General features: G+C 37.3%; 1 protein-coding gene and 1 long non-coding RNA gene across 4 annotated transcripts in view; one reads left to right on the top strand and one right to left on the bottom strand.

Annotated features, from left to right (window-relative positions):
* The window catches only part of LOC137252094 (uncharacterized), a 150,025-nt gene extending 139,614 nt beyond the window's left edge, over positions 1 to 10,411 (top strand). For 2 of the 3 annotated variants that reach the window (XR_010953447.1, XR_010953446.1), the window contains 2 exons: positions 8,870 to 10,027; positions 10,104 to 10,411. This is a non-coding gene — a long non-coding RNA (uncharacterized lncRNA). The remainder of the gene's footprint in view (positions 1 to 8,869; positions 10,028 to 10,103) is intronic. The other variant, XR_010953448.1, reaches the window with a different exon arrangement.
* Gr64b (Gustatory receptor 64b) overlaps positions 2,596 to 26,829 on the bottom strand; it is a 48,460-nt gene continuing 24,226 nt past the window's right edge. Inside the window, 9 exon segments of the mRNA XM_067787315.1 lie at positions 2,596 to 2,815; positions 2,899 to 2,988; positions 9,185 to 9,350; positions 9,859 to 10,013; positions 11,038 to 11,160; positions 11,251 to 11,411; positions 11,470 to 11,667; positions 19,619 to 19,713; positions 19,715 to 19,775. Coding sequence (XP_067643416.1) covers positions 2,690 to 2,815; positions 2,899 to 2,988; positions 9,185 to 9,350; positions 9,859 to 10,013; positions 11,038 to 11,160; positions 11,251 to 11,411; positions 11,470 to 11,667; positions 19,619 to 19,713; positions 19,715 to 19,775 — 1,175 coding nt within the window. The 3' untranslated portion in view covers positions 2,596 to 2,689.

Here is a 26,829-nt window from a genome sequence, read left to right as displayed (position 1 = left end):
AAAGACAATAGACGTCCCAATCCATTGTACCCTGGGCTCGCCAGGTGAAGGTTCCATCTATTAGGGGCGGCAGAGTTGCCAGATCTCGAGACAGCAATTAAGCTAGTTCTGAGAAAACTTCTAGTTTTTGCTAAGAGAACGGAGTTATTTTATAACATATGTCCTGGCACCTGATTGGGGTTCTTGCGTTTGGTCGTCAAAGAAATTCTGTTAACACTGTGGACACATTGAATCTATCTGAGGTTTTTATTGATCAGCCAGTTCAACGCAATCTAACCTAAGTGAAGTGAATTGAAGGTTTGGAAACTCCACAATATTCCCGTAAAGAAAATTTATCTTTCAAAGGGTGTGCTATTTTCAAAGAAATTTGCTCTTAAAATATTTAAAAGAAGACGTAGTTTATTTACTTACAAAAACTTTTGAATTTTTCTTTTTTTTTTTTTGCGTGGAAGGAGAAAACGCTTTATGCACTGACCTGGAAATATATGAAACCTTACTGCGAGACTCTCCGAGTGTAGGACTGCCTTCCTCCCTCGAACGGGCACCCATTAAAACCTTGACTCTCACGGCCCGCGCAGTTACCGATGCCTGGCACTGCATTTAATATTATTTCCGTACGTGAGCTCATGGGCTACTAAACCTAATGGGCAGGGCATCCATCTTCTCGTTTGCTGAGAAGCTTTTTTTTTTTTTTTTTCGTGGAAGGAGGAAGACCGGAAAATTTACAGCCTCACTGCTAGATTTTTCAAGTATGGGACTCCCCTTCTCTTTTGAAGGGCTACCCACTAAGACTTAGCTTCCCACGACCCGCGCCATTCCCAATACCTGGAACAACATTTACCAATACTTCCGGTAGGTGTGCGTGCTACGTGAGCTCCATGGCTACTCTCACACTATCGGGTTAAACAGATGTCATCTCATTTGACGAAAAGTAGATTATGAAGAAGTTAGAAAAGCAATAACAATATTAAAAAACAACAAAGCCGCAGGCCCTGATTAATTGCCTGCGGAGCTATTCAAATACGTCGACGAGGAGCTGGTAAGGCGATTTCATCAGCTTCTACGCAAAATAATTTGGAGTGCATGCGCGACGATTGGGTATTCTGCAAACTTGGATAAAATCCGCGGAAAAAGAATTGACAAACATAAACTCTTCGTCAATTTCAAAGCCGCATTTGGCAGCACGAAAAGGATCTGCTTATATGCCACTATGTCTGAATTTGATTTCCCCGCAAAACTTATACGGCTGTGCAGAATGACGTTGAGTAACACCATCCGCTCACTAAGAGCTGGGAAAGACCTCTCCGAGACGTTGGAAACTAAACGAGGTTTCAGACAGGGTGACCACTATCGTGCGATTTCTTTTATTTGATGATGGAGAAAATTATACTATGTAGCTGCAGAACTTAACCGCTCTGGAACAATATTCTATAAAAGCGTGCGTGATGACATTGATATCATCGGCCGAAACACTCGCGCCATAAGTTCTGCTTGCTCCAAACTGGAAAAAGAAGCGAAAAAGATGGAAAAGATGGATTTGAATGAGGACAAAACGAAGTACCTGCTGTCATCGAGTAAAGAGTCAGCGCATACGCACCTTGGCAACCACGCTACTGTTGACAGCTATAATTTTGAAATAGTAAAAGACTTCATTTATTTGGGAACCAGCATCAACACTAGCAACAATATCAGCTCTGAAATCCAGCAAAGAATCACGCTTTCCAATAAAGCATAGTCTTCTCTCGGCAAACCAAAATCATGTTCTACAAGTCACATATCGTTCCCGTCTTGCTATATGGTGCAGACGTTTTAGGTGGGAAAAAGTTTTAAATTCCCTTGGTGTGACCAACTGGCCCTAGTTAGCAGAGCGAAAAACAACTGGCGCCAGTTAAGTGCCAATCAAGTAAGTAAGTAAGCCGCTTTAGAAGAAGCGACGGCGAAATGGTTGGTCCATGGTACTTGACAGAGACTTGATAGCTATTATCCGCCTTTGAAACAAAGGCAACAATCAACCAGCACACGAAAATCTAAAAAAATCTTAAGAGTTGGCGAGAATACTAATTTTATGTGCGCCAAAGACTTTTGGGACTTGAAAATGAGCTTTCTCTCAGGGAATTTCATAAAGACTGTCACCGGTGGTGCAGAGAACGATTCGTTTGTCTGTATTCATATGAAAATCGATGACGTTTTGTACAACATTAGGCAGATACAATTTCTTTTAGTGCTACCGTACGGGCTTTCCATTCTTCGCAGTTCCTGCGATAGCAAGAGTCTTTTTGAAAACATTCAATAGTTCCTCCCTGCTTAGCGCGCAACCAACACCAACATCCCTCAAATACTCAAAATTGACAGAATTTCTACAAGTCTTGAAGATTCGTTACAAGCTTCCAAGTTTTCTCACAAGCACTCACCCAAAGAGCTCTTGTCTTTTTAGATTTTTTACTTGCTCAGCCCTGCCTGAAACACCATCCCATACGAAGGTAGCATTATGCTGTCTGCCTAAGTCCAAAAGCCCTAAAGTAACATATTCAGGGTTTTTAGTGACAGAAAATATTGCTCACAGTACAACTTCCAATTTAGCTTAACACCTTTCATTCAACTTGGCTTCATTGGTTTGTATGAATTAACAGCATATTTACACAAAATATATTTTAAATACAGTCATAAATATTTTATATTCCACAATTCTTCAAAGAATTCCGTCCTTGTCCATCTCGTACTCAATTTGCTTGCAATAGTTGGTTACTTGCTGAATTGCGCCTTTATTAATTACATCGGCGACCATAACTTCATAAGTAAAAATTGTGCTAGCCATCTGTAATTAAATCAGAAATAATAATAATAAAAAATTTATTACCAAACAAAAATAGACAAATTTCAATCACTCAACGCATTTACCGCTAAAATAAGTTTTCTCGTTATAAAGAAGAAACCGCAGCCCGACCAAGCTGTTATATCGAAGGCCAATTGTTCACTGAACCGTTGTGCCTGCCAAAGATTTGTGCAAATTGCATATATTTTAACCACAAGGAATAAGACAGATACACACACAAATAACTCTATAGATAAATTCACAAAAGGAATGTACATTTTACAACAGCTGTGTTTTTTTACATGTATATGGGGTATTCCATCCCATTTCAACCAATTTTGAACGCGACCTCTTTAGAATTGGCTGAAAGTTTTTCTTCTTTTTCTAGCTTACGAAAGACGTTTTTCAGAATTTTTTCAAATTTTTTCATCCAACTCAAAAAAAGTTATGGAATACCCCATATACATATGCACTTAAACTTTAAATGGATTGCCAAGTGTGAAAAATTAGTACTGCTAAATTTTAGTATGTACTAGCAGGGTACCTGGCGTTGCTCGTGTGGGCGGATACTAATCTAAATAAGAAGGTGTATTTTAACGTATTCCTTCCCGTTACTCAAAGTCAAGCAATCAGTACATAAGATTTTATTGATCTTCTTCAAAACGCATCACCCAATTTTTCTCATTCTTACCCTTTATAATTACCTTATCTCTCCCTCTTCTTTTTTTACACCCTCTAACTCTCTCCTTCTTTTTTCTTAGATCCCTCATTCCTCTAATTCATCATTCTTTTCTTTATTTTTCAAATTTTATTTTGTCACACAAAATTCATACTCAAAATCTCATAACTTAATGCTCACAGAGTATATTAATTTTGTTCGCATAACGGCACCCCGTAACGGCATAAACTAATGAAGATAGATATAGACTTCTATATATCAAAATGATCTGGAAGCAAAAAGAAATTCATTTAGCCATGTCCGTCCGTCCGTCCGTAAACACGATAACTTGAGTAAATTTTGAGGTATCTTAATGAACTTTGGTTTGTAAATTCCTGGGCACTCATCTCAGATCGCTATTCAAAATGAACGAAATCGAACTATAACCACGCCCACTTTTTCGATATCGACATTTTCTAAAAACCGAAAAAGTGTAATTCAATACCAAAGACGGATAAAGCGATGAAGCTTGGTAGGTGGGTTGAACTTATGACGCAGAATAGAAAATTAGTAAAATTTTGGACAATGGGCGTGGCACCGCCCACTTTTAAAAGAAGGTAATTTAAAAGTTTTCAAGCTGTAATTTGGCAGTCGTTGAAGGTATTTTGATGAAATTTGGCAAGAACGTTACTCCTATTACTATATGTAAAATAAAATAAATGTTAGGCGCGATAACCTCCGAAGAGATCTAAGGCCGAGCTTCTCTTCCAATTTGCGTGTGCTCCTCTTGCTTTTCCCTACAAATTATCCGGACGGGACCTACATGTTTTATGCCGACTCCGAACGGCATCTGCAAGGCAGATGAGTTTTCACTGAGAGCTTTTTATGGCAGAAATACACCCGGAGCGCTTGCCAAACACTCCCGAGGGGCGACCCAGCTTAGAAAAATTTTCTTCTAATTGAAAGACCTTATTTCTAAAATTTTTGGTGTTGCTTTGCCCGGGGTTTGAACCCGGGGCATCCGGTGTGGTAGGCGGAGCACGCTACCATCACACCACGGTGGCCGCCAACTATATATACTCTAAATAAAAATTAGCAAAATCGTATGACGAACACGCCCACTTTTTAAAAAAAAAATTTTTTGAAGTCAAATTTTAACAAAAAATTTAATATCTTTACAGTATATAAGTAAATTATGTAAACATTCAACACCCGTAATGATATGATGCAACAAACTACAAAAATAAAAGAAAATTTCAAAATGGGCGTGGCTCCGCCCTTTTTCATTTAATTTGTCCAGAATACTTTTAATGCCATAAGTCGAACAAAAATTTACCTTATCCTTGTGAAATTTAATAAGGGCATAGCTTCTATGACGAAAATGGGCGAAATCACTTGAAGCCGCGCCCAGTTTTTATATACAGTCGACCGTCTGTCTTTCCGCTCGGCCGTTGACATGATAACTTGAGCAAATATCGATATATCTTTACTAAAATTAGTTGACATAGTTATCTGAACTCACTTTATATTGGTACTAAAAATCCGACTATGACCACGCCCACTTTTTCGATATCGAAAATTTCGCAAAATTGAAAAAATGCCATAATTCTATACCAAATACGAAAAAAGGGATGAAGCATTGTGATTTGATTGGTTTTTTGAGGCAAAATAAAACTTTAGAAAAAACTATGTAAAATGGGTGTGACATCTGCCATATTAAGTAGAAGAATATGAAAAAGTTCTGCAGGGCGAAATCAAAAGCCCTTGGAATTATGGCAGGAATACTGTTCGTGGTATTACATATATAAATAAATTAGCGGTACCCGACAGATGATGTTCTGGGTCACCCTGGTCAACACTTTAGTCGATATCTCGAAAACGCCTACACATATACAAGTAAGGGCCACTCCCTTTAAAACCCCCCTTAATACCTTTAATTTGATATCCATATTGTACAAACACATTCTAGAGTCACCCCTGGTACACCTTTATGGCGATATCTCGAAAAGGCGTACACCTATAGAACTAAGGCCAACTCCCTTTTAAAATACTCATTAACACCTTTCAGTTGATACCCATATCGTACAAACACATTTCACGGTTACCCTAGGTTCATTTTCCTACATGCTGATTTTCGCTTATTTGACAAAGGATGAAGGAAAATCGTTCCGAAAAACGTCACCCTTGGTCTACAATTTGGTCGATATTTCCCAAACGTATGTAATATGGAATAAAACCTACTTATAAACCATCTACGAAACCTTACGAAACCAACGCAGCTATGATTATACTCAGATGAGCAGAGCATTCTAATTTTGTTCGCATAACGGTATTCCGTAACGGTATAAACTAATCGAGATAAATTTAGACTTCCATATATCAAAAATATCAGGGTGAAAAAGAAATTCATTAAGCCATGTCCGTCCGTCCATCTGTCCGTGAACACGATAACTTGAGTAAATTTTGAGGTATCTTAATGAAATTTGGTGTATAAGTTCCTGGGCACTCATCATCTCAGATTGCTATTTAAAATGAACGAAATTGGATTATAATTTTTAGTATTACCATTTGTATGTTTCCATGAAAAAGACAATTTTGTCTCCAAAGCTCTCAGCTGAGTATGTAATGTTCGGTTACACCCGAACTTAGCCTTCCTTACTTGTTGTCTATCATCTCATACAATGGAATGCTTAAATTTAATAAAAACTTTTGAAACACTCAATGCAATCGCTTTAACTTTTTGCGAATTCAATGCTATGACCAAACAAAAGTTCTGCACTTAAGAACGTACATGGCGTATGAGTAACGTTTGCTGAGGGTACACACACACACACAGAATTTGATTTATATATATATAGATTATAAACTGAAATGTGTCTCTCCATTTTATCTCTAAACTATTATCCACTTCTATGACCCTGCAAAAATCGTTGGATCATGTGGTCCACTTGTGTCATACTGGAGTACTCCATGGATTACTCTCATATAATGCTGAGCTGGAGTATATGGTCCAGTCCTAGGACATCGCAATGTTAATTGAACCATATTTTTTGTATGAATTGTGGTTAATTTTGGAGCAATCGCTTGGTCTATAGCGAGTACTCCATACAACATGCATGCATGGAGTACTCGCGATTTTTGCAGGGGAGCAACATAGGTGCATGTATCCGCTATTCGGTAAAACCCGTTTTGCAGCGAGTTATTTACCACTGCCGTGAGTCTTCAATAATTGCCGCTAAATGGGTCTCCGAAACATTATCTAAGCGATGATAAACTTTTTTGTTTTACCCGCAAATATAGATGTATATACATATAAAAAAACACCACTTATATAATAATAGTAGAAATAACTGAAGCCAAAATATTGAGGCTGATTTATAGAATAAAGTTTTCCTTACATGGGATGGAATTAGGGTTGTCAGAGGAAGTTGATTCAAAATCATCATATTTTAGCACAAACATCTTTAATTGAAGATTTGGAAACTTAACAAATCTTCTTAATACCTCCTTGAATACTTGGCTACCTCTAAGCAAAACTTGATTGCAGGTGTCGCGATTTCTATCAAAACTGCCCAGCCTACGTAGACGGATACATTTTCCGTCCGTTTTTACCATGAAGCGTGAGGTAAATGGCAAAAAATATCGAGATTTCTATCAAACCGGCTCACTATACGAAGTTAGGCCAGCAAGTGAGAATAAAAGAATGGTAGTTTTTTCTACATAGTCCCTTAAGAAGTCTTAGTATTAGTTCATCTTTTTTCTGAACTTAGAATTCACTGAGAAAAAAATCTTGATCTTGATCCTCAAAGATATGAAATGGCCGATTTGCTCTTGAAATGTCTGCTCGTTCCTAGTTTTATCGCAGGCTAACATTTTCGGAAATCAACTGGTGAAAACTTTTTTTCTTAGATAATTCAGAAGTTAGGGGACTATTTATTGATATGTAAACAACAACCAACCAGACTGGAAGCGTATGCCTAAGTGTAGTTCTTAGAAGCGGCATAGAGTGCGGTGTAGGCGTAGTCTATAGTCTGTAGTCTATAGTGTAGGTCTAGTGCATAAGATTTGATACAGATATGAGGAAGAAAAATAATAGTAGAATATTTGGTAATGTCGATAACGATGTGGATGATAATAACGATGCTTATGGTTATCCTCACGTTTGCAAAGCCAAGGCAAGGAAATTAAAGGAAATGAGAAAGGAGGAAGAGGAAAGCAAAGATTAGAAGTCGAAACCAAATCCAAGGCCGAAGCCAGAACCGAAAGCGGCGGGCGTATTATTAAATGTATATAGATGTGTTAACGATGTGTTATCGATGGCTTATCGATCGAGGTATAGACGAAGTATCGATTTGTTATAGAAGTTTTATAGATTTTCTATCTATAGCACAAGATTGCCAACAAGTTGTCGACCTTTTTTTGCAAGCGTTATCGATTTACATACGAAAAGCTATCGATTATTTAGTTAGCGATATGTTACCAAAACGTTATCGATATGTTACCAAAAAGTTGTCGACAAGTTATCGATTCGCTATCAGAAAGCTATCGATATGCTGTCGAAAATGTATCGGTCTTCAAAGGTATATAGATTTTTAATGAAAAATTATCGATATATTTTCACAAAGATTTACCATCGAAAAGTTTGACATAATTTATCGAAAAATAATCAATATTTTCATCAAAAAAGCATCGGCTTGTTATCGAAAAATTATAGAAAATATATCGATTTTTTATCGAAAACTTATCAAAAGATATCGATTTCTATACATAAAGGTGTTGATTTCTTATCCGAGTATTATCAATATGTTATCGGTTTGGATCGATTTGCTTTCGACGACTCAGGAACCGTTAGGAAACCTGTAACCCATCGATAGCATGTCGATAAGAAACCAATAAGAAGCCGATGACTTAGCTACAACAAGCCTATAGCAAGGCGATAGCTCGGCGATAAAAATTCGCTGTCGGCTGTTATAGACTAGAAGCTGACGAAACTCTCCTCAGAAGGCCGGAAATTATTTGTGTTTGGTAAAGTTAATTTTGTCGTGGTTTAACTTTAAATCCTGGGCGAGCTCTAGTTAACCTAAAAACATGAGTTTTCTAGACGCACGCCTGTATGTTGAAGTACACACCGAACTTCACGAGTACTTGGTACTCATGCCTTGTTTTATAATCTTCGGATAGTGATGTGGTAAATTATATATCGCCAGTTTGACACCTTCCATTACTATTCGTCGTTGGTTATGAAAATTTGGCAGCAAATAATCGTCCTGTCAATTTGAGGCATTGTTTGATGTTAACCATGTTGACCAGATAATCTAATGAAAACCAAGCATAACGTCCAATACGAGTTGATAGTTGGTGGTGTATTTAATAAAAAAAATCTCTCTGTTTCTCAACAGATCGATCATCGCAGGAGTGGGAATTCAAATGGAAAAGGATATGAGCGTACTGAAGTATAAATATATTCAGCAAAAGGTAATTGGGAAAAAGATGTACAAGATATGGCTTTGGTGGAGGCGTCCTCTGCCTTGCACGACGAAAATTGTATATGAAGCTCGGCCTAATATCTCTTCGGAGGTTATCGCGCCTTACATTTATGTTTTTTTTTAATCACCCATGGCAACGCTGATCACTTTTTAAAGCAAAAGTAAACTTAATTTGGGCAAAAGTTCAAAAATCTAAGCTTCTTTTATTTGCCATGACTTTAAGCTCACCTCAACACACCACGATGAACTTGGCACACTACGCAATGTCGCCAATATTCGTCTACTGTAATCGTTAACAGAGGAGGCCATAAAAAGTGTCAATATTGTCCGGAATATCGCGAAGAAGAGAGAATACCAAAAAGCGGAAACAGCAATAGTATCTACGCCAATATTTCTGGAATTAGAAAAAGATTTTCAATACGCTTTTATTTTATATTAGCTTCCTCTGTGTGTTTGTATGTATGTAACACTTTTATACCAAAACGATTTATGTGCGGAATATTACCCTATCTCTGCTGCCGCTTCCAAAACCCAAAACGCCCCATCTCAGAAAACTTTTTAAAAACACCCTATATCCGTATTTTTTCCAAAAACTTCACATCTAACGTCAAAATCTATTGACTTTATGCCAAAATTGGGTATGTTGAACTGAAGAGATAGATCGTTTTTGAAACAAATTTTGAAAAAGGGTATTTTTGAAACGGCATCCGAAATAAGGTGATATTCCACTCAGCAGTCAAAATTATAAAAAAAAAGTTACGTATACGCACCGGTACCCGTCTTTTCAGGTGATACCGATATTTGCATGTAATTAGTTGATTTTTGATAAGACAACGTGCATATTTGTAAATAAATTATGCAAGTAATAACCCAGAGATTTTATATTAAAAATATTTACTTACTGAAAACTGTTGAATAGCTGAAAGCATATAAAATACATATTATTACTGCAGGCCAGCACTATGAGTGGTGCTATATTGTTGTTAATCAAGCGCATGACGCGCAATAAATCAAGAAAATGCTCACGCACTTCAGTCCAAAAGAACATTGGAAGGACCTAAAAGTATAAAGGTACAGTATTTTTGATTTACTGCAGTTTTATAAATATATATATTTTTTTTTTGTTTTTATGATGCTTATTTTTTAGAGCTAACGAGAAATCGAGGAACTAAGCTTCTCGCGAGTTTCCCGGATGTCGATATACTCGCATCGCTCTCACGCTTCTCGGCATTCAAGTAACCCTTGAAAGATAGCGATATTTTTTTTACCCTAGAAAGATAACGTACGTCTGAGAGAGACGTGTTCAAGTATATGGACGCTGAAGATATAAAAAAAACTTATATTTTTTTAATTATTTGATATATATTCACTTGTTTTAAATAATTTTTAAAGAAAAATATTGTTTTTTTAATATATTAATAATAAAAAATTAAGTTTGACTTGTCTTGGACTTGTCCTTACAAAAATCAGTCTTTTTCGAAGGACCTCAGTTTATAGCAAAAAAATTAAAATAAAATACATTTTTAGTACCTCAATTGAATGAGTTAACTATTTTAAACTATACTTAAAAAAATATTAGCTAAAATTACCATTTTAGGCAAAAATTACAAATAAAATTTGTAGTCACGTAAAAGATAACGATACGTCTCTTAGACGTATTTTAAAAAAACAATCGTATATAGTTCAGCAAAACAAAAAAGTTACTACTGAAAAACACCCCCCGCCTCCCGCCGTATTTCGGCAGCCATTGAAAAATTTCTTTATAACTAGAGTCAATTCTAATTAAAAATTAAATGTTTGGCTTGAGGAACGTAAAAATATTAGAAGTCAGGCATGAGCTGAACTTGGGATGGCCTCACGTGGTCATACTAAATCGTTCCTGAGATGGGCGGACTAGTAACTCAATGGTGCACAGAACGTATCGGATCCACATCCGGCAAAGGAGCATCAACATCGATAACACTCCCCAAAAGCTTCGGGGAGTGTCCTTATCACCACAACAACAACAGCAACAAGGACTTCTAATATAAAAACGTATATAACAGAGTTGATTTATAAAATGCGTCTTTCATGAGTCTTACCTTATTATGAACCGCCTCAATACGCAAATAAAGTTGATTAAACCTTGTAGCCAATCCAATACTCACGATTATTATAAAAGCATCAGTAAAAGATCTTGGATAAGCTAAAGTTAAATTAATCCACTGGGAATAGCAAATTGAAAAAAAAAAATTAAAATAAAAACATAATTAATATACAACAAAAACTACAACGAAGCTCAAAAGCCCTCTCACCTCCACCACCGGCAAATACCAAGGGCTATATGGCACAACGGTGCTCAAATGTGGTCTCTCACGCCTATAAAGGCTCTCCCAAAAACTAATGTTATATTTGCATTGAACACGTTCCAAATTACTTTTATGAAATGAATTAAATACAAGAAAGCAATGTTCCGCTAAAGGAATAGAGTAAATCATTTAATTATTCGCCATCACTGTACTGACACATCTTACCAAATGCACAAAACATAACTATTGAAGTTAAACCATAAATCCGTGCCTTTATATTATATGTGGCATAATTACGATAGGGTGGACGTAGAAAGATTTCTTCTGTTTGACGCCATGCACGCATGATGGATGGCCATTTTATAGCCAAACGCCAAAAATAAAAATGTTCCAGCATACAAACGACAAATAAAGAAAGTGTACCTGTTGAGAGGACAAGAATGAATTACCTACATTAGAGTGGGTCGATTCTTCGATAGGATTTGCGCTCAGGAAAACAAGTTTCACTTCGCATATTTATTTATTTATTTATTTATCATTAATCAAACATACAACCTTAGGTTAATTTACAGTGTTTGAGCTTAAAACTAACTTAAAAATAACATTAAAAAATAAACTTGACAAGTGAATATGCTTAACAGGTTTGTTTAACAGAGAATAACAAGTCTGAGGATGTAATAAAATGCAAAGAAGAAGAATGTAAGAGAAAGTGCACATTGCCTTGTTATTGATGAAAATAGTTTATGAGCTCATTCTTGAAGCGCAGCGCATTTTGTATGGCTTTAAGTTTTTGGGGCAGAGCGTTCCAAAGGCGAACAGCGTAGACAAAAAATTGACGTTCAGTAACTAGGCAATTGTACTTCATAGTAGTTAAGTTGAACGATCGAGGTGATCTGTTAAATTTAAACGGTCCATGAGATGTTCAGGTTCTCGAGATGCGATGATCTTATGAAGCAGTGTTAGGCACTTTAATTGTAACAGGTTATCGAATTTAATAGAAAAATCCGCTTGGCGAAAATGGAGATGTGCTCGTAACGACCAACACTATACACATATCTGGCTATATTATTATAGAGGAGATTTAGTTTACTACGACACAAGCTATCGCAATTGGCATAAAGTTCACATCCATACAATAAGTTGGGTAACAGATATGTTTTAGCTAACAGCAGTCGAATTTTCACTGGGGTAAAGTGTTGGGTAGTCCAAAGTGAGCGAAGCATGCCATAAACCTTACCTATTGCTCTATAAATGTGGTTATTCCATGTAAAATTCCTATCAAAAATCATTCCAAGATTTTTTGCGGTGTTTACATAGCCTACGACTGAGTTATTTAATTTTTCTTTATTGAAACTATCAAGCGATATGATTTTCTTATAGATTACTATGCACTGTGATTTATTTGGGTTTAAAAGTAGGCCATTATCACTTGTCCACTTGTTTACATATTCTAAGTCAGTGTTAAGATAACTAATACAACTATTAACAGCTAAAAAGGAGAACTGACATATAATTGCACATCGTCTGCGTAAACATGAATATCACAATACCTCAACACACGTTGAAGGTCATTAACATACAACACAAACAATAACGGGCCAAGAATCGAGCCTTGAGGAACACCCTTGGAGAGCTTGCGATCGCTCACTGAGGTAGGAGTTTATTAAATGTAAAGTAGGAGGAAGTTTTTTAACTTTAGAGTAAGAAGATTGTGGTTTACAGTGTCGAATGCTTTGGAGTGGTCCAGGAGCGTTAGAAAAGTAACAAGGTTGTTGTTAATGTTTAGCCTGATGTCATCAGAGACTTTAATTAAAGCAGTGGTACAGCCTCTACGGCTTCTAAAGCCAGACGGGTTACGATTTAAAAGTGAGTTTCGGGTCAGAAATGAGTTTATCTGGTTATGCATTATACGTTCAAGGACTTTGGACAGGAATGGCAATATAGCGATGGGTCTGTACTCTCCGTTGAGTTTCTTCATCGGAATGATCTTCGCAACTTTCCAACAATCAGGGAACACGGACTTGGTCAATATAGTATTAAAAACATAGGTAACAAACGGTAAAATTTTAGGGAGTAGACATTTAAAAAATTTTGGATGAATTCCGTCTAGACCAGTAGCATTGGACTTTACACCAAGGACAGACTCAACGACTGCACAGTCATCAACGTTCGAAAAAGAGAATTCGGGTATCGCACCACACAAATAATCGCCATACCTTTCATGGCATAAGTTACTGTCACAGCTAGGTGATTGAACAAATTGCTCATTTAATTTATTTACGTCTACATTTTCAAAGATATCGTTACATTTGCTACCGATGCCAATATCCCGAATGTATTTCCAAGTCTTCTTCGACCCTATTGCTGTACTAAACTGATACTCATAGTATTTCAGCTTTTGCAGCTTTATAGCCTTGGTAACTTCTTTTCTGCGACCCTTGAAAACATTGTATGTTACAGTACATTTAAATCGTTTCCATTTCCGATAAGCTATGTTGCGCTTTTGGATAAGCCTCTTTATGTAGTTGTTGAACCAAGGCCGTTTACGATTTTTTGAGTGTTTCACTACAATAGGCACATGTTGGTCAAAAAGTGAAGCGATATTATTTTGAAGAAAACGGATCTGCTCGTGGGCAGTATTTAAAATATAAACAGTTTCCCAAGGAATACTATCAACAGCTTCTTCGAGTTGCACATGATTAATATGCATGAAATCCGGGTATGAATAGGCAACTGCTTCACATGTGCGGTCGAAGTCAAATGATATAAAAATTAGGTCATGATTGGAGAAGTTTGGGACTGAAAGCTGGTCGTAGAGTTGAATATTCGATAGTTCATTAACATAAAATATATCTAAAAGAGTACTGCTAGTATGAGTGAAATGTGTTGGCGTTATGGTATTTACTGGGAAAAGTGCAAGGGTTTGCATAGCTAAAGAAAATTTGTTTTCACGAAGCAGGTCACTATTGAAATCTCCAACAACTACAATATTATTATAATTTAAGGTACAGTCGTGAATTTCTTCTAAAAAGTTATCAAAAGCAACGTATTTGTTTGGCCTGTACACACAACCTATTAGTATTTTGTCATGATGGGAATTTATTTCAACAAAAATGTACTCTATAGAAGTTAAGGGTTCAGATGTACAAACAGTTTTACAACATAATCCATGTTTAACAAATACAGCAACCCCACCACCATGCCCGATTCTATCTGCACGAAAAAGTTTATATCCGTCAACGCAGAACACTGCATCACTGTGCCACTGAGAGAACCAAGTCTCAGAAACGCACACAACATCTATTTCTGATGACTCAAAAATATGCCGAAACTCGCTGTTACAGCTCAGAACAACATTGACACTGCGCTTTGACAGCGAACAAGCTTACATACCTTATGAAACTCAAGCAAACGAAGGCATAAGGAGATTAAGAAGCGAATTGAGAATAGAGACAGATTGATAGCGTGAATATGTAAAAAGTAAATGCAGAGAATACAAAGCCATTACTCTAAATTTTAAAGCTAATATTAAAATTATGATAAATAATAAAAATGACAATAACTATAAATAAGCTGAAGAATGTGGGAGATATTACTTATAGCAAGCCAATATTTATTTGCTTGTGCTCAAAAGAGTGTTCACATCTGCTCTTGTGCATACTAGCTGCGGCTCTTAATTTGGCTTACGTCTTATGTATACCTTGCCTCTGATAGGGAACGCTGAGGTTATCAATTTCTTTCTCCGAAGCTCAGATGCAAAAGACATTACTTCGCGTGTCACTTCCATGTAAGTGACACGTCAATATCGGCGAGTGTGAGAGGCCTCTTGCGGGATTTATACAGAGCAACCATTGTGTTTAAGAGCTTAGTTCGGTCGTTGGAAGAAAACAGATTGACTATAATTGGCGCGCTTTTATTGTTTTGCTGTTTTTCTTTACTGCTCCGTATTCTAAATACATCACGCAGCGGGGGTGTTTTGTGTTGCGCTACTCTGCATAGCTTACCAAAGATCTCAGGAAAATTTTCATCATTCGTTTGGGGAATACCACTGATAACGACGTCAGTGGCGACTGCGCTATTCTGTAGCTCAAATATTTGACTACGAACTTCAGCAAGTTCATTGAGCACGATATTATTATTGGAGAAAGAGCTCTCTACTGCAGTTAATCTTGCTTCGATTGCACTCACTGATAGCTTCATGTTGGTTATCTCACCTGTTAACTCGCTGATTCTTTGCATTACCCTTTCCTCTGAGTTTTTTATAATTGCAGTCAGCTCTTCGACAATTGACACTCTCAGCTCATCCATTTTCCCTTGCATGTTGTTTGTTGTTGCCGGTGGTATTGTAGGAGATGCATTTGCTTTACGCGCTGGATTCCTTCGTTGTGGTTGCATCGGTGTCATGGTTGGCACAATTGGACAAAATGAACAGCAATAATGTTAAGAAAATTAAAACAAATTAATACGCCCACGTTTGTATAGCACAAGTGGTAATTTTATTGCGAGGAAAACACAGCGAAAAGTGAAAAAACTCGGAGCAAAGCGAAACACGTCCTACTCGTTCAACGACATACTCTAATATTCGAGCCTGCGAAATTAAATTTTTTTAACTTTTTTTCGACTCTGATTTTTAAGGTTTCTTGCATGATCTAAAAAATTCTCATTGCATTGAAAAATTAAAAAAAAAATATTTTTTTTTTTCAAAAAATTGTTATCGCCAACGTTTTTAGCGGACATTTTTGGGTCGGACAGAGTATACATATGACAGTTTTTTAGTACGTCATAAAAAAAACCGTAAAAATCAAAGTCAAAACAAGTAAGGAAGGTTAAGTTCGGGTGTAACCGAACATTACATACTCAGTTGAGAGCTATGGTGGCAACATAAGGGAAAATAACCATGTAGGAAAATGAACCGAGGGTAACCCTGGAATGTGTTTGTATGACATGTGTATCAAATGAAAGGCATTAAAGAGTATTTTATGAGGGAGTGGGCCATAGTTCTATAGGTGGACGCCATTTAGGGATATAGCCATAAAGGTGGATCAGGGTCGACTCTAGAATGCGTTTGTACGTTATGGGTATCAAATGAAAGGTGCTATTGAGTATTTTAAAAGGGAGTAATCCTTAGTTCCATAGGTGGACGCCGTTTCGAGATATCGCCACAAAGGTGGACCAGGGGTGACCCTAGAATTTGTTTGTACAATATGGGCATCAAACGAAAGGTGTTAATGAGAGTTTTAAAAGGGAGTGGTGGTTTTTGTATAGGTGGTCGTATTTTCGAGATATCGCCATAAAGGTGGACCAGGGGTGACTCTAGAATGTGTTTGTACGATATGGGTATCAAATTAAAGGTATTAATGAGGGTTTTGAAAGTGAGTAATCCTTAGTTCCATAGGTGGACGCCGTTTCGAGATATCGCCATAAAGGTGGGCCAGGGGTGACCCTAGAAATTGTTTGTACAATATGGGCATAAAACGAAAGGTGTTAATGAGAGTTTTAAAAGGAAGTGGTGGTTGTTGTATAGGTGGTGGTTTTTTGGAGATATCGCCATAAAGGTGGACCAGGGGTGACCCTAGAATTTGTTTGTACAATATGGGTATCAAACGAAAGGTGTTAATGGGTATTTTAAAAGGGAGTGGGCCTTAGTTCTATAGGTGGACGCCGTTTCGAAATATCGCCATAAAGGTGGACCAGTGGTGACTCTAGAATGTGTTTGTACGATATGGGTATCAAATTAAAGGTATTAATGAGGGTTTTGAAAGGGAGTGGTGGTTGTTGTATAGGTGGACGCCATTTCGAGATATCGCCATAAAGGTGGACCAGGGGTGACCCTAGAATTTGTTTGTACAATATGGGTATCAAAAGAAATGTGTTAATGAGTATTTTAAAAGTGAGTAATCCTTAGTTCCATAGGCGGACGCCGTTTCGAGATATCGCCATAAAGGTGGACCAGGGGTGACCCTAGAATTTGTTTGTACAATATGGGCATCAAACGAAAGGTGTTAATGAGTATTTTAAAAGGGAGTGGGCCTTAGTTCTATAGGTGGACGCCGTTTCGAAATATCGCCATAAAGGTGGACCAGGGGTGACTCTAGAATGTGTTTGTACGATATGGGTATCAAATTAAAGGTATTAATGGGAGTTTTAAAAGGGAGTGGTGGTTGTTGTATAGGTGGTCGTATTTTCGAGATATCGCCATAAAGGTGGACCAGGGGTGACCCTAGAATTTGTTTGTACAATATGGGTATCAAAAGAAAGGTGTTAACGAGTATTTTAAAAGGGAGTAATCCTTAGTTCCATAGGTGGACGCCGTTTCGAGATATCGCCATAAAGGTGGAGCAGGGGTGGCCCTAGAATTTGTTTGTACAATATGAGTATCAAAATAAAGGTGTTAATGAGTATTTTAAAAGGGGTAATCCTTAGTTCCATAGGTGGACGCCGTTTCGAGATATCGCCATAAAGGTGGACCAGGGGTGACCCTAGAATTTGTTTGTACAATATGGGTATCAAACGAAAGGTGTTAATGAGTATTTTAAAAGGGAGTTGGCCTTAGTTCTATAGGTGGACGCCGTTTCGAAATATCGCCATAAAGGTGGACCAGTGGTGACTCTAGAATGCGTTTGTATGATATGGGTATCAAATTAAAGGTATTAATGAGGGTTTCGAAAGGGAGTGGTGGTTGTTGTATAGGTGGACGCCTTTTCGAGATATCGCCATAAAGGTGGACCAGGGGTGACTCTAGAATGAGTTTGTACGATAAAGGTATCAAATTAAAGGTATTAATGAGAGTTTTAAAAGGGAGTGGTGTGAAGGCGTTTTCCAGATATCGACCAAAATGTAGACCAGGGTGACCCAGAACATCATCTGTTGGATACCGCTAATTTATTTATATATGTAATACCTGCCAAGATTTTAAGGGTTTTTTATTTCGCCCTGCAGAACTTTTTCATTTTCTTCTACTTAATATGGTAGGTTCACAACCATTTTATAAAGTTTTTTCTAAAGTTATATTTCGCGTCAATAAAACAATCCAATTACCTTACCATGTTTCATCCCTTTTTTCGTATTTGGTATAGAATTATGGCATTTTTTTCTTTTTTCGTAATTTTCGATATCGAAAAAGTGGGCGTGGTCATAGTCGGATTTCGTTTATTTTTTATACCAAGATAAAGTGAGTTCAGTAAGCACGTGAACTAAGTTCATTAAAGATATGTCGATTTTTGCTCAAGTTATAGTGTTAACGGCCATGCGGAAGGACAGACGGACGACTGTGTATAAAAACTGGGCGTGGCATCAAACGATTTCGCCCATTTTCACAGAAAACAGTTTACGTCATAAAATCTATGCCCCTACCAAATTTCAAAAGGATTGGTTAATTTTTGTTCGACTTATGGCGTTAAAAGTATCCTAGACAAATTAAATGAAAAAGGGCGGAGCCACGCCCATTTTGAAATTTTCTTTTATTTTTGTATTTTGTTGCACCATATCATTACTGGAGTTGAATGTTGACATAATTTACTTATATACTGTAAAGATATTAAATTTTTTGTAAAAATTTTACTTTAAAAAAATTTTGCTAATTTTTATTAAGCGTACATATAGTAATAGTAGTAACGTTCCTGCCAAATTTCATCATGATACCTTCAACGACTGCCAAATTACAGCTTGCAAAACTTTTAAATTACCTTCTTTTAAAAGTGGGCGGTGCCACGCCCATTGTCCAAAATTTTACTAATTTTCTATTCTGCGTCATAATTTCAACTCACCTACCAAGTTTCGTCGCTTTAGCTGTCTTTTGTAATGAATTATCGCACTTTTTCGGTTTTTCGAAATTTTCGATATCGAAAAAGTGGGCGTGGTTATAGTCCGATATCGTTCATTTTAAACAGCGATCTGAGATGAGTGCTCAGGAACCTACGTACCAAATTTCATCAAAATACCTCAAAATTTACTCAAGTTATCGTGTTAACGGACGGACGGACGGACATGGCTCAATCAAATCTTTTTTCGATCCTGATTATTTTGATATATGGAAGTCTATATCTATCTCGATTCCTTTATATATGTACAACCAACCGTTATCCAATCAAACTTAATATACTCTGTGAGCTCTGCTCAACTGAGTATAAAAATGAAATTTCGCAGGCTCGAAAATTATTTTTTTGGGTATGCGTAGAGGAACTTTTTTTCCTGAGCCCAAATCCTATCGAAAAATCGACGGCACGATAACGGTTAACTTTCGTCCGTACAAATCGGCTCACCCTAACCTACATACTATGGGATATGTGTGGCAGAAGTAGGGCTATACGAATACGATTAATATTTAAGCGATAAACGAAATAAAGTTTTTTTCTATAAACAAATTACAAATTACCTGAAGAATGAAAACTTATTCCTGATGTGAATATCAAAAAGCCAACTGTCACAAATTCACAAATATTTAACAATATTACTGCTCCCGAATAGAGAGACATCATTAGCTAATATATTCGATACAGGTAATAAGCCGAAGAATTGTGATACGAAGAGCACTGGAGTAGAAAGAATATGAAAAATAACAAAAACTTTAATTAAAAGAAAGCCTTAAGCTACTTTGTTTCATATAACTAGCCAATGGCAAAAATTTAAAAAACCATGGTTAAAGGACATATACGAGGAACATAAAACCAAAACATCGGCCTACCAAGAAGCCACATCTAATGTTTTTAAGTTAACTATACCGCACCTCTGAGTTAAATTTATATCATAACAGAGGCAACTTTACCAGAAAGGAATAAGTTCAGACTCTCTAAGAAGTGTTTCGTCGGTTTCTTATCCATAACCGCTTGTTATCGCCAAGTCATTGGCTACTTACAGAAAACGCATGTATCCGCCAGTGATGTTACCATCCATTTTGCTACACAAATTTGCAACATAACTATCTGCTTAAAAATCCAGCATCCTTTTATTGATTCAACAACTTCTTAACCGCAAAGGAAGTGTGTGGGTAAATTGACTTGTTCAAGCAGGTACTCGGGGTCAATATTAGAAGTTTGGGAACAACAAAATGTTTGCATTGTCAGCATTTCCATTAACGAAGATCAGCGGTGTAGCTGCAACTTCCTTGGAACTGGTTTTATCGTAGACTTTTAGCTGTATTTCTGAAATGATTTACATGTAGGCATCTCAAACCTAGTTAGAACGAGCAATGAGAACGATAATGGCGCAAAGTCGAAACCAATTTATCTGCAAACCAATTTTGAAAAGAGATCGCAGAAAATCTATCCAATGTGTTTATATCTAGCTCGCAGCCTTAGCTACGGCATTGTGATACATACACTCATTTATGACGCCCTTCGAATATCGAATCAAATATGCCAGAGTGATCCCACTGAAGTTTCCTCCCTTTTACAGAAAGAGATGAATTTACTTTAGCCAGGGTATAGATATCGAGATCCGTTTATGTCAGAAATACAATTGCTCGTACTTATCGCATACTCCACGCGTAATTGAAATGGTTCAAGGGCTATAAATATACCGTTTAAAAGATATGCCATTCACTCTTCCTTAAGGAAGACGTTAGTTTTGCCAAAATGTTTGCCAATATAAAACATTCACGTTTTTTTATCCGCTTGGTATAGCCGCGTTACAGATCTGTCCTCGATTTTATAGTGTAGTTTTATCAGATCCCTTTCATAACAAACCCGAAGATACTCGATAATATGCTAAACACATATTGGTAACACTCCTATTTAAAATTGGAGTCAAATCAATAACTTAAATCGAAACACAAAATCAGTAACTCATTGAGCACCTTTGTTATCGATAGCAAATTGATAACACTTCGATAACTCATCTATACCTTGTCTATAATACACACGTGTCCTCCATCGATAACAAACTGTCAACACTTTGATAACAAATTGATAACCCGCCGTCAGGTTTCGGCTTCGATTTTGACTTCTTATCTATCTTTTCTCTCCCTTCCATTACCTTTCATTCCCTCTCGCTTGCTTCGTTTTCTTTTACTTTCCTTTCTTTTTCTCTCCATTCCTTTTCTTTTCTTATCTTATCTTTTCTTTTATTTTCTTTTCTATTCTTTTTTTTCTTTTATTTTCTTTTCTTTCCTTTCCTTTCCTTTACATTCCATTCCTTTTCTTTTCTTATCTTTCCGTTTCTTTCCTTTCCTTTCCTTTGCTTTCCTTTCCATTCGTTTTCTTTTCTTATCTTTCCTTTTCTTTTCTTTCCTTTTTTCCTGTCCTTTCCTTTCATTTCCTTTCTTTTCTTTCCTTACCTTTCCTTTCAATTCCTTTCCTTTCCCTTCATTTCATTTCCTTTCCTTTTCTTTTCTGTTTTTTCATTTGTTTTCCTTTCCTGTACGTTTCTCCCCATGCATTGCCTTGACATCGAAAACATGATGACTACCATAAGTATCATTATTATCATCAAATCATAATTGACATTATTACTTACTATTCTTCGAGCAAAATTACTACGACGCTTTAGACACCGGCTTTGGACACCGAAAGGTTGATTATAAAGTACCAAACAAAGAAAATGTGGCGAAATGGGCTTAAAGACTAAGATTGCACCAAAAGGTCAAAATGTTACCTGCATAACCCACATGAGCATGGCCATGTTCCTGGGTATGGAGCATGTAGAGGTAAAGGCCAAACTGTCATACCAGTGAAATAAGCTTTATTCAAAGCAGCCGACATCCGTGCGTGTAGAACAGTCAGAACTTATTAACATATGGACAACATCGGTTATGTTTCGATCTGAACCGCGAACACCGCCAATGCCGTATTATACGTTCAGGAAACTTCTGCTTATACGCATGCTGCGTAAACGTCCCAATTAGGTTGGGCAAGATTAAGAGATGGCGAGAGGTGCACATGATCGACCAAGCGGGAAAGGTGTTGGCCTAACCGCGGGCCTGCAAACTGTAAATATTACAACCTTGGACTAAAAAAGTTGCTTCTATCATTAAAAAAAGGGAAGACTGTAGACTCATGGCGAGTATTCTAACTAGACACTGCATCACATGCGTTTAAATTATGCTTGGTCAGTCAGAGCACGTTTTGTACTCGTGCCCTGCGCCTGTCAGGCTAAAACTCCAGCTATTAGCAGTGATACAGCTGTCAGATCTAGAAGCAGCAAGTGGCATAGACCCTAGAGAGCTTCTGGTATTTGCCAAGAGGACGGAGTTATTATATAACATAGGTGCTGCTTTAGATAGGGTTTTGGTCGTTAAACAAACTTCTGGTAACACTGCGGACTCATACAGTTTATCTCAACGGACCCGCCACTTAAACCTCCCATGTTCAGGGATCAGATAGAACTAAACTAAAGATGATCTGAGGGATATATTTGCTATTTTGAAGGTTTAGGGCAACAACCAGGAAAATAAATTCCATTTGGTTGTACTCAGCAGTGGCAGGACATCAACATAACGATGACCGGGCTTTGGGTACTCGACTCCTGGGTGGAGTGTCATCAAACATATGTGATATAGTGGAGTAAGGGAATTGCCTCAAGTTTATTCCGTAATACTTAGAAATCAAACGAAGAATCCCTATTGACAACAAGCTCTACTTTGGACTGAGAACGCAACTGAAATGTAAAGTCTTCCGTAAAATCACACTCTGCAAGTCGCTCCCATATCTGTCCTGATGTATGGCACGGAATCATGGACGGCGTCGAGAGAAAATGAGATGGTTCTTGGAGTGTTCGAGAGAAAAGTTCTCCAGAAGATTTATGGTACCGTCCATGTTGCAAACGACGAGTATCACATAAGGTATAATAATTAGTTGTGTGAGTTTAACGCAGATATGAAGATAATGCAGAGAAAAAAGCCCAAAGTCTCGGCTGACCAGGTCGTGTTATGTGAATGAATGAAAACGTTCCGGCCAATAAGGTATTTCTATTGCAAGAAGAGAAAGGGAGAGATCGCCACTGATTTGGGAGAGTAAGGTGGAGAGAGATTTGATCTCGCTTGGTGCTCTCAATTAGCATAAGTTATCGCGAAACAGGGATTGCTGGCGTGACTTATTAGGCATTGGTTCAAATTGATTAGACAGCTTCAATCGCGTTAGGCAAAAAATAAAAAAATCAAAGTGAAAATTTTGTCACCAAATGTGTCGTTGGTATCTCTTATTAGAACCGCCTTTTAAAAGGTATAGTTGTTTCTGTTGTATGCGAACTGTACTCTTTAAGAATAGCTTCAAAATTGAGGTTATGGTATCAGTTGGTTTTTGCACTTGTGAGCACGTTAAAAATAAAGTGCAACTTTAGGTTATTTAAAAATACATAAAATATCATTCTATTGAAATAAATAAAAATGAATATAGAAGTCAGAGTTATTTACTTCATTTTGAAATAATTTTAGTGTCTTTAGCTTGTTGTCTTTTTTTTTTTTTTTTTTGTTATTTAAAATTTCACCAGTGCCTTTATTAGTGTCTATTTGCACAAATATTTCAATTTCAGCTAAAGTTTTAGTTGGGTTCCTCACCGATCCTCATATTGGGACTTATATCTTGTTATTAGTTATAGTTTCAGGATTCTAAAGTGTTAATATCAGCTGCCATTTTCTGCCACTAACTATCTTTTGCGACTGTTTTCTGATAGCGTCAATCTGATAAATTATTGTCTTATGTCGTATGTACTCACATGTAACATACGACATTATTTTATCCAGTCGACGATATGCAAATGTAAACTTTTGTGTGTGTTTATGGTTTTGTTATTGTTATGTATGCAAGATCTTTTAATAACTTTAATATCTTTATTTAATCCTATTAAACATTGTTTTTGCGATAGACACATCTTACCACTTTTGCACCCACATCTACTTACTTTTTGTATGCATGCGGTGAAAGTGGGTGGTTGTGGGGCGGTATGAAGCTATCACCCGCACCAATTTTATTGAAAAAATAATTCTCACATATTTGTAAAGCCGTGACCAAAGTTTCACGTTGATATCTCTACCGGAAGTATTTTTGGCCACCAACTCCATATAAGACCAACCACTGTGGAACAGTGCTAGTCTTTCCAACTAAGTGATTAATTGTGTTAGTTTGCCACAAAAATAATGAAATGTTTTAGTCTTCCATGAGACCGACGTTACTTTTCCACCACCCCCTTTCTTCTCAGGAAGACTTTAGGAGACAGCTGTACTTTCTAGAAAAGTTTGCGATACTGACTCTGATCGAGTCTTTTTCCGACCATAGCTGCAATGGAAGTGGGTTGGTTAATGTATCGAATCCGGAATGATAACTCAAAAAAACCGTTGCACAGATATTACTTTGGCTTATCTCCCTTGGTCGATGGAAAGACCTGCTTAAGAGATGCACTATACTCTTTTGAGTTAATCTTTGCAAATAAAGCTTCCATTCAAGCTTATCATTACATTCAATCCGGCTGTTTCCCACGACTCAAACATTTACGTATACGCACTTTCCTAAATTTAGACAAAGCCGCGCCACATTTTACATTAATGTAATGAAGTACACAATTTTTTTTGGCAAGTTCATAAATTTAACGCGTATCACCAATTAAAACTCCCCAACTTTATAGACACGTGCCCTATATCCTACATTTAGTACCCAGTAATTTTATGTTCGCGCTAAAAGCACCAACACTTTTCGTGATCAATTAAAAGTAGAGAGTAAACCAAAAATAATGAATTACAAGAGCTTTTGGGTTAAACATAATTTAAAACTTTTATGGAAAATTTTCTATAGCCAAACCAACTTTAATGAATCTCGGTATATAGAATAGGAGCACTTTCCCAAAACCATATAAAATTATGTTCAATTGTTAGAGACTTTGTTCAACACATACGCACACACTCACATACATGTTTACATACCTTTAGAGATACATTTGTGAAATGTTTGATCCTGCACCTGCGACATACCAAAGGACTGAATGCGTGCGATTCCCAATCACTACTTACGAGTGCAGAGTACACAAATGTAAATGCCACAATTTTTAGGGGGAAGGTTAAGGCATTTATCGTAAATTATAATCGTAGATATGAAAATGTATAAATATTGTGTGTAAGAACCCAACAAAAAATCCGTGCTCCTTATATTAGCCTAATTCGTTTGGTCAAAATGTTTATTCATTTATTTATTTATAACCCTGACTCAGAAGTCTGGTTCACAGGTGTATCGAAATTCAAAGACGGAAGAACGGGAGCTGACATATATTGGCCTAACTTCAAGAAAACAGCCAGGCGGCCCTGCGTGTCTTGCAATCCTCCACAATTACATCTAAGCTAGTGGATGACTGCACTGAAATCCTTGATGACTTGGGAGCCAAAGACAAGGTTTTGTTAGGATGGGTACCCGGACATCAGGGAGATGAAGGTAATGAAAATAGAGATTAGCCAAGCAGGGTGGTACAGCAGCATTTTATGGTCCAGAGCCCTTCTGTGGGTTCACAACAGCACACACTAGGGAAATCATAAGCTAGTGGATGAATTACTGTGATGACTACCCAGGGCAAAGACAGCTCAAATTATTTATACTTCCGGCAACGAAAGTATCAGCCGGGAGGAGCTACGAACTCTCACTGGGTACTATACGGGAGCATGTAGTCTACGATATCACTAAGTAAGTTAAATCTATCCGATACTCAAATTTGTCATTTCTTTGAGCTGGAGGATGAAACGGCGGTTCACATTCTCTGCGAATGCGTCGCTCTGGCAAGGCAGAGGCTCTCCCATCTAGGTGGTGTGACTCTTAGTCGCGATGTAATATGGAATAAAAAGCCTGAAGAAGTACCTAAATACATTAAAACCACCCGACAAACAAAATTACGCTGAAAGGTCATGCACAATAGATCTGCACAAAGGTCACAGTGCTTCCAGGCCTAATAATAATATTTTTAAGCTTAGTTTTGTTTTCAAACCTGTAGAGTAAAGGGCAAACGCCAACAGAGCTTCGAATTCACCCTATAAATTTTTCGAAGTACAAGCGAACACTGATGTATGGCTTGCTCTGTTGAATCTCAGTCGCTGAGCTCACTCGGTATGTATGTGAAGGACGAATAGATTTCCAAAGCACTACTAAACTTTTATGAACACCTCTGCTGTATTAGCAACTTAGTAACAATCGGTATTTAGTAGCAGCCATTTTCTCCCTAGAAGAATATCTTATGTTCTGCACCTGGAAGCCAGCAACAGCTGTGATGTGATCGTTGTCGGATATTAGCGCAGTTGCGATCCCTTTTAATTGTCCTCTTGTCATGTCATCTAATATTATCGCGTGCCCGTATTGGGTTAATTTCCGCGGCCAAACCCTACACGAACACTTGTAGAGGCATCAGGTGAAAAATCACTTTTACCCCATCCTGAGATGCGCTGCTTAATGCACCTGATAATCGCAAGCATGCCAGCCTTTGCACCTTCCCAACTCGCTGTTGATTGCTCCTTTTGTCTAGCGACTTCCAACAGACAGGAGTTAGTAACAGTCGAGTTACTCTGTTTTACATGCCACATGTGATGGGCGATTACTATCCCCAGTTCCCCCGAAAGTCCTTTTAGATATGTAGTACGCTGCCATCATCTCACATCAACGTTCCTTTTCGGGCTTAATTTGA

The sequence above is a fragment of the Eurosta solidaginis genome, chromosome 5, assembly GCF_040869045.1.
Source record: "Eurosta solidaginis isolate ZX-2024a chromosome 5, ASM4086904v1, whole genome shotgun sequence".
Taxonomy (NCBI): Eukaryota; Metazoa; Arthropoda; class Insecta; order Diptera; family Tephritidae; genus Eurosta; species Eurosta solidaginis.
This window is presented reverse-complemented; position numbering and strand designations above follow the sequence as displayed.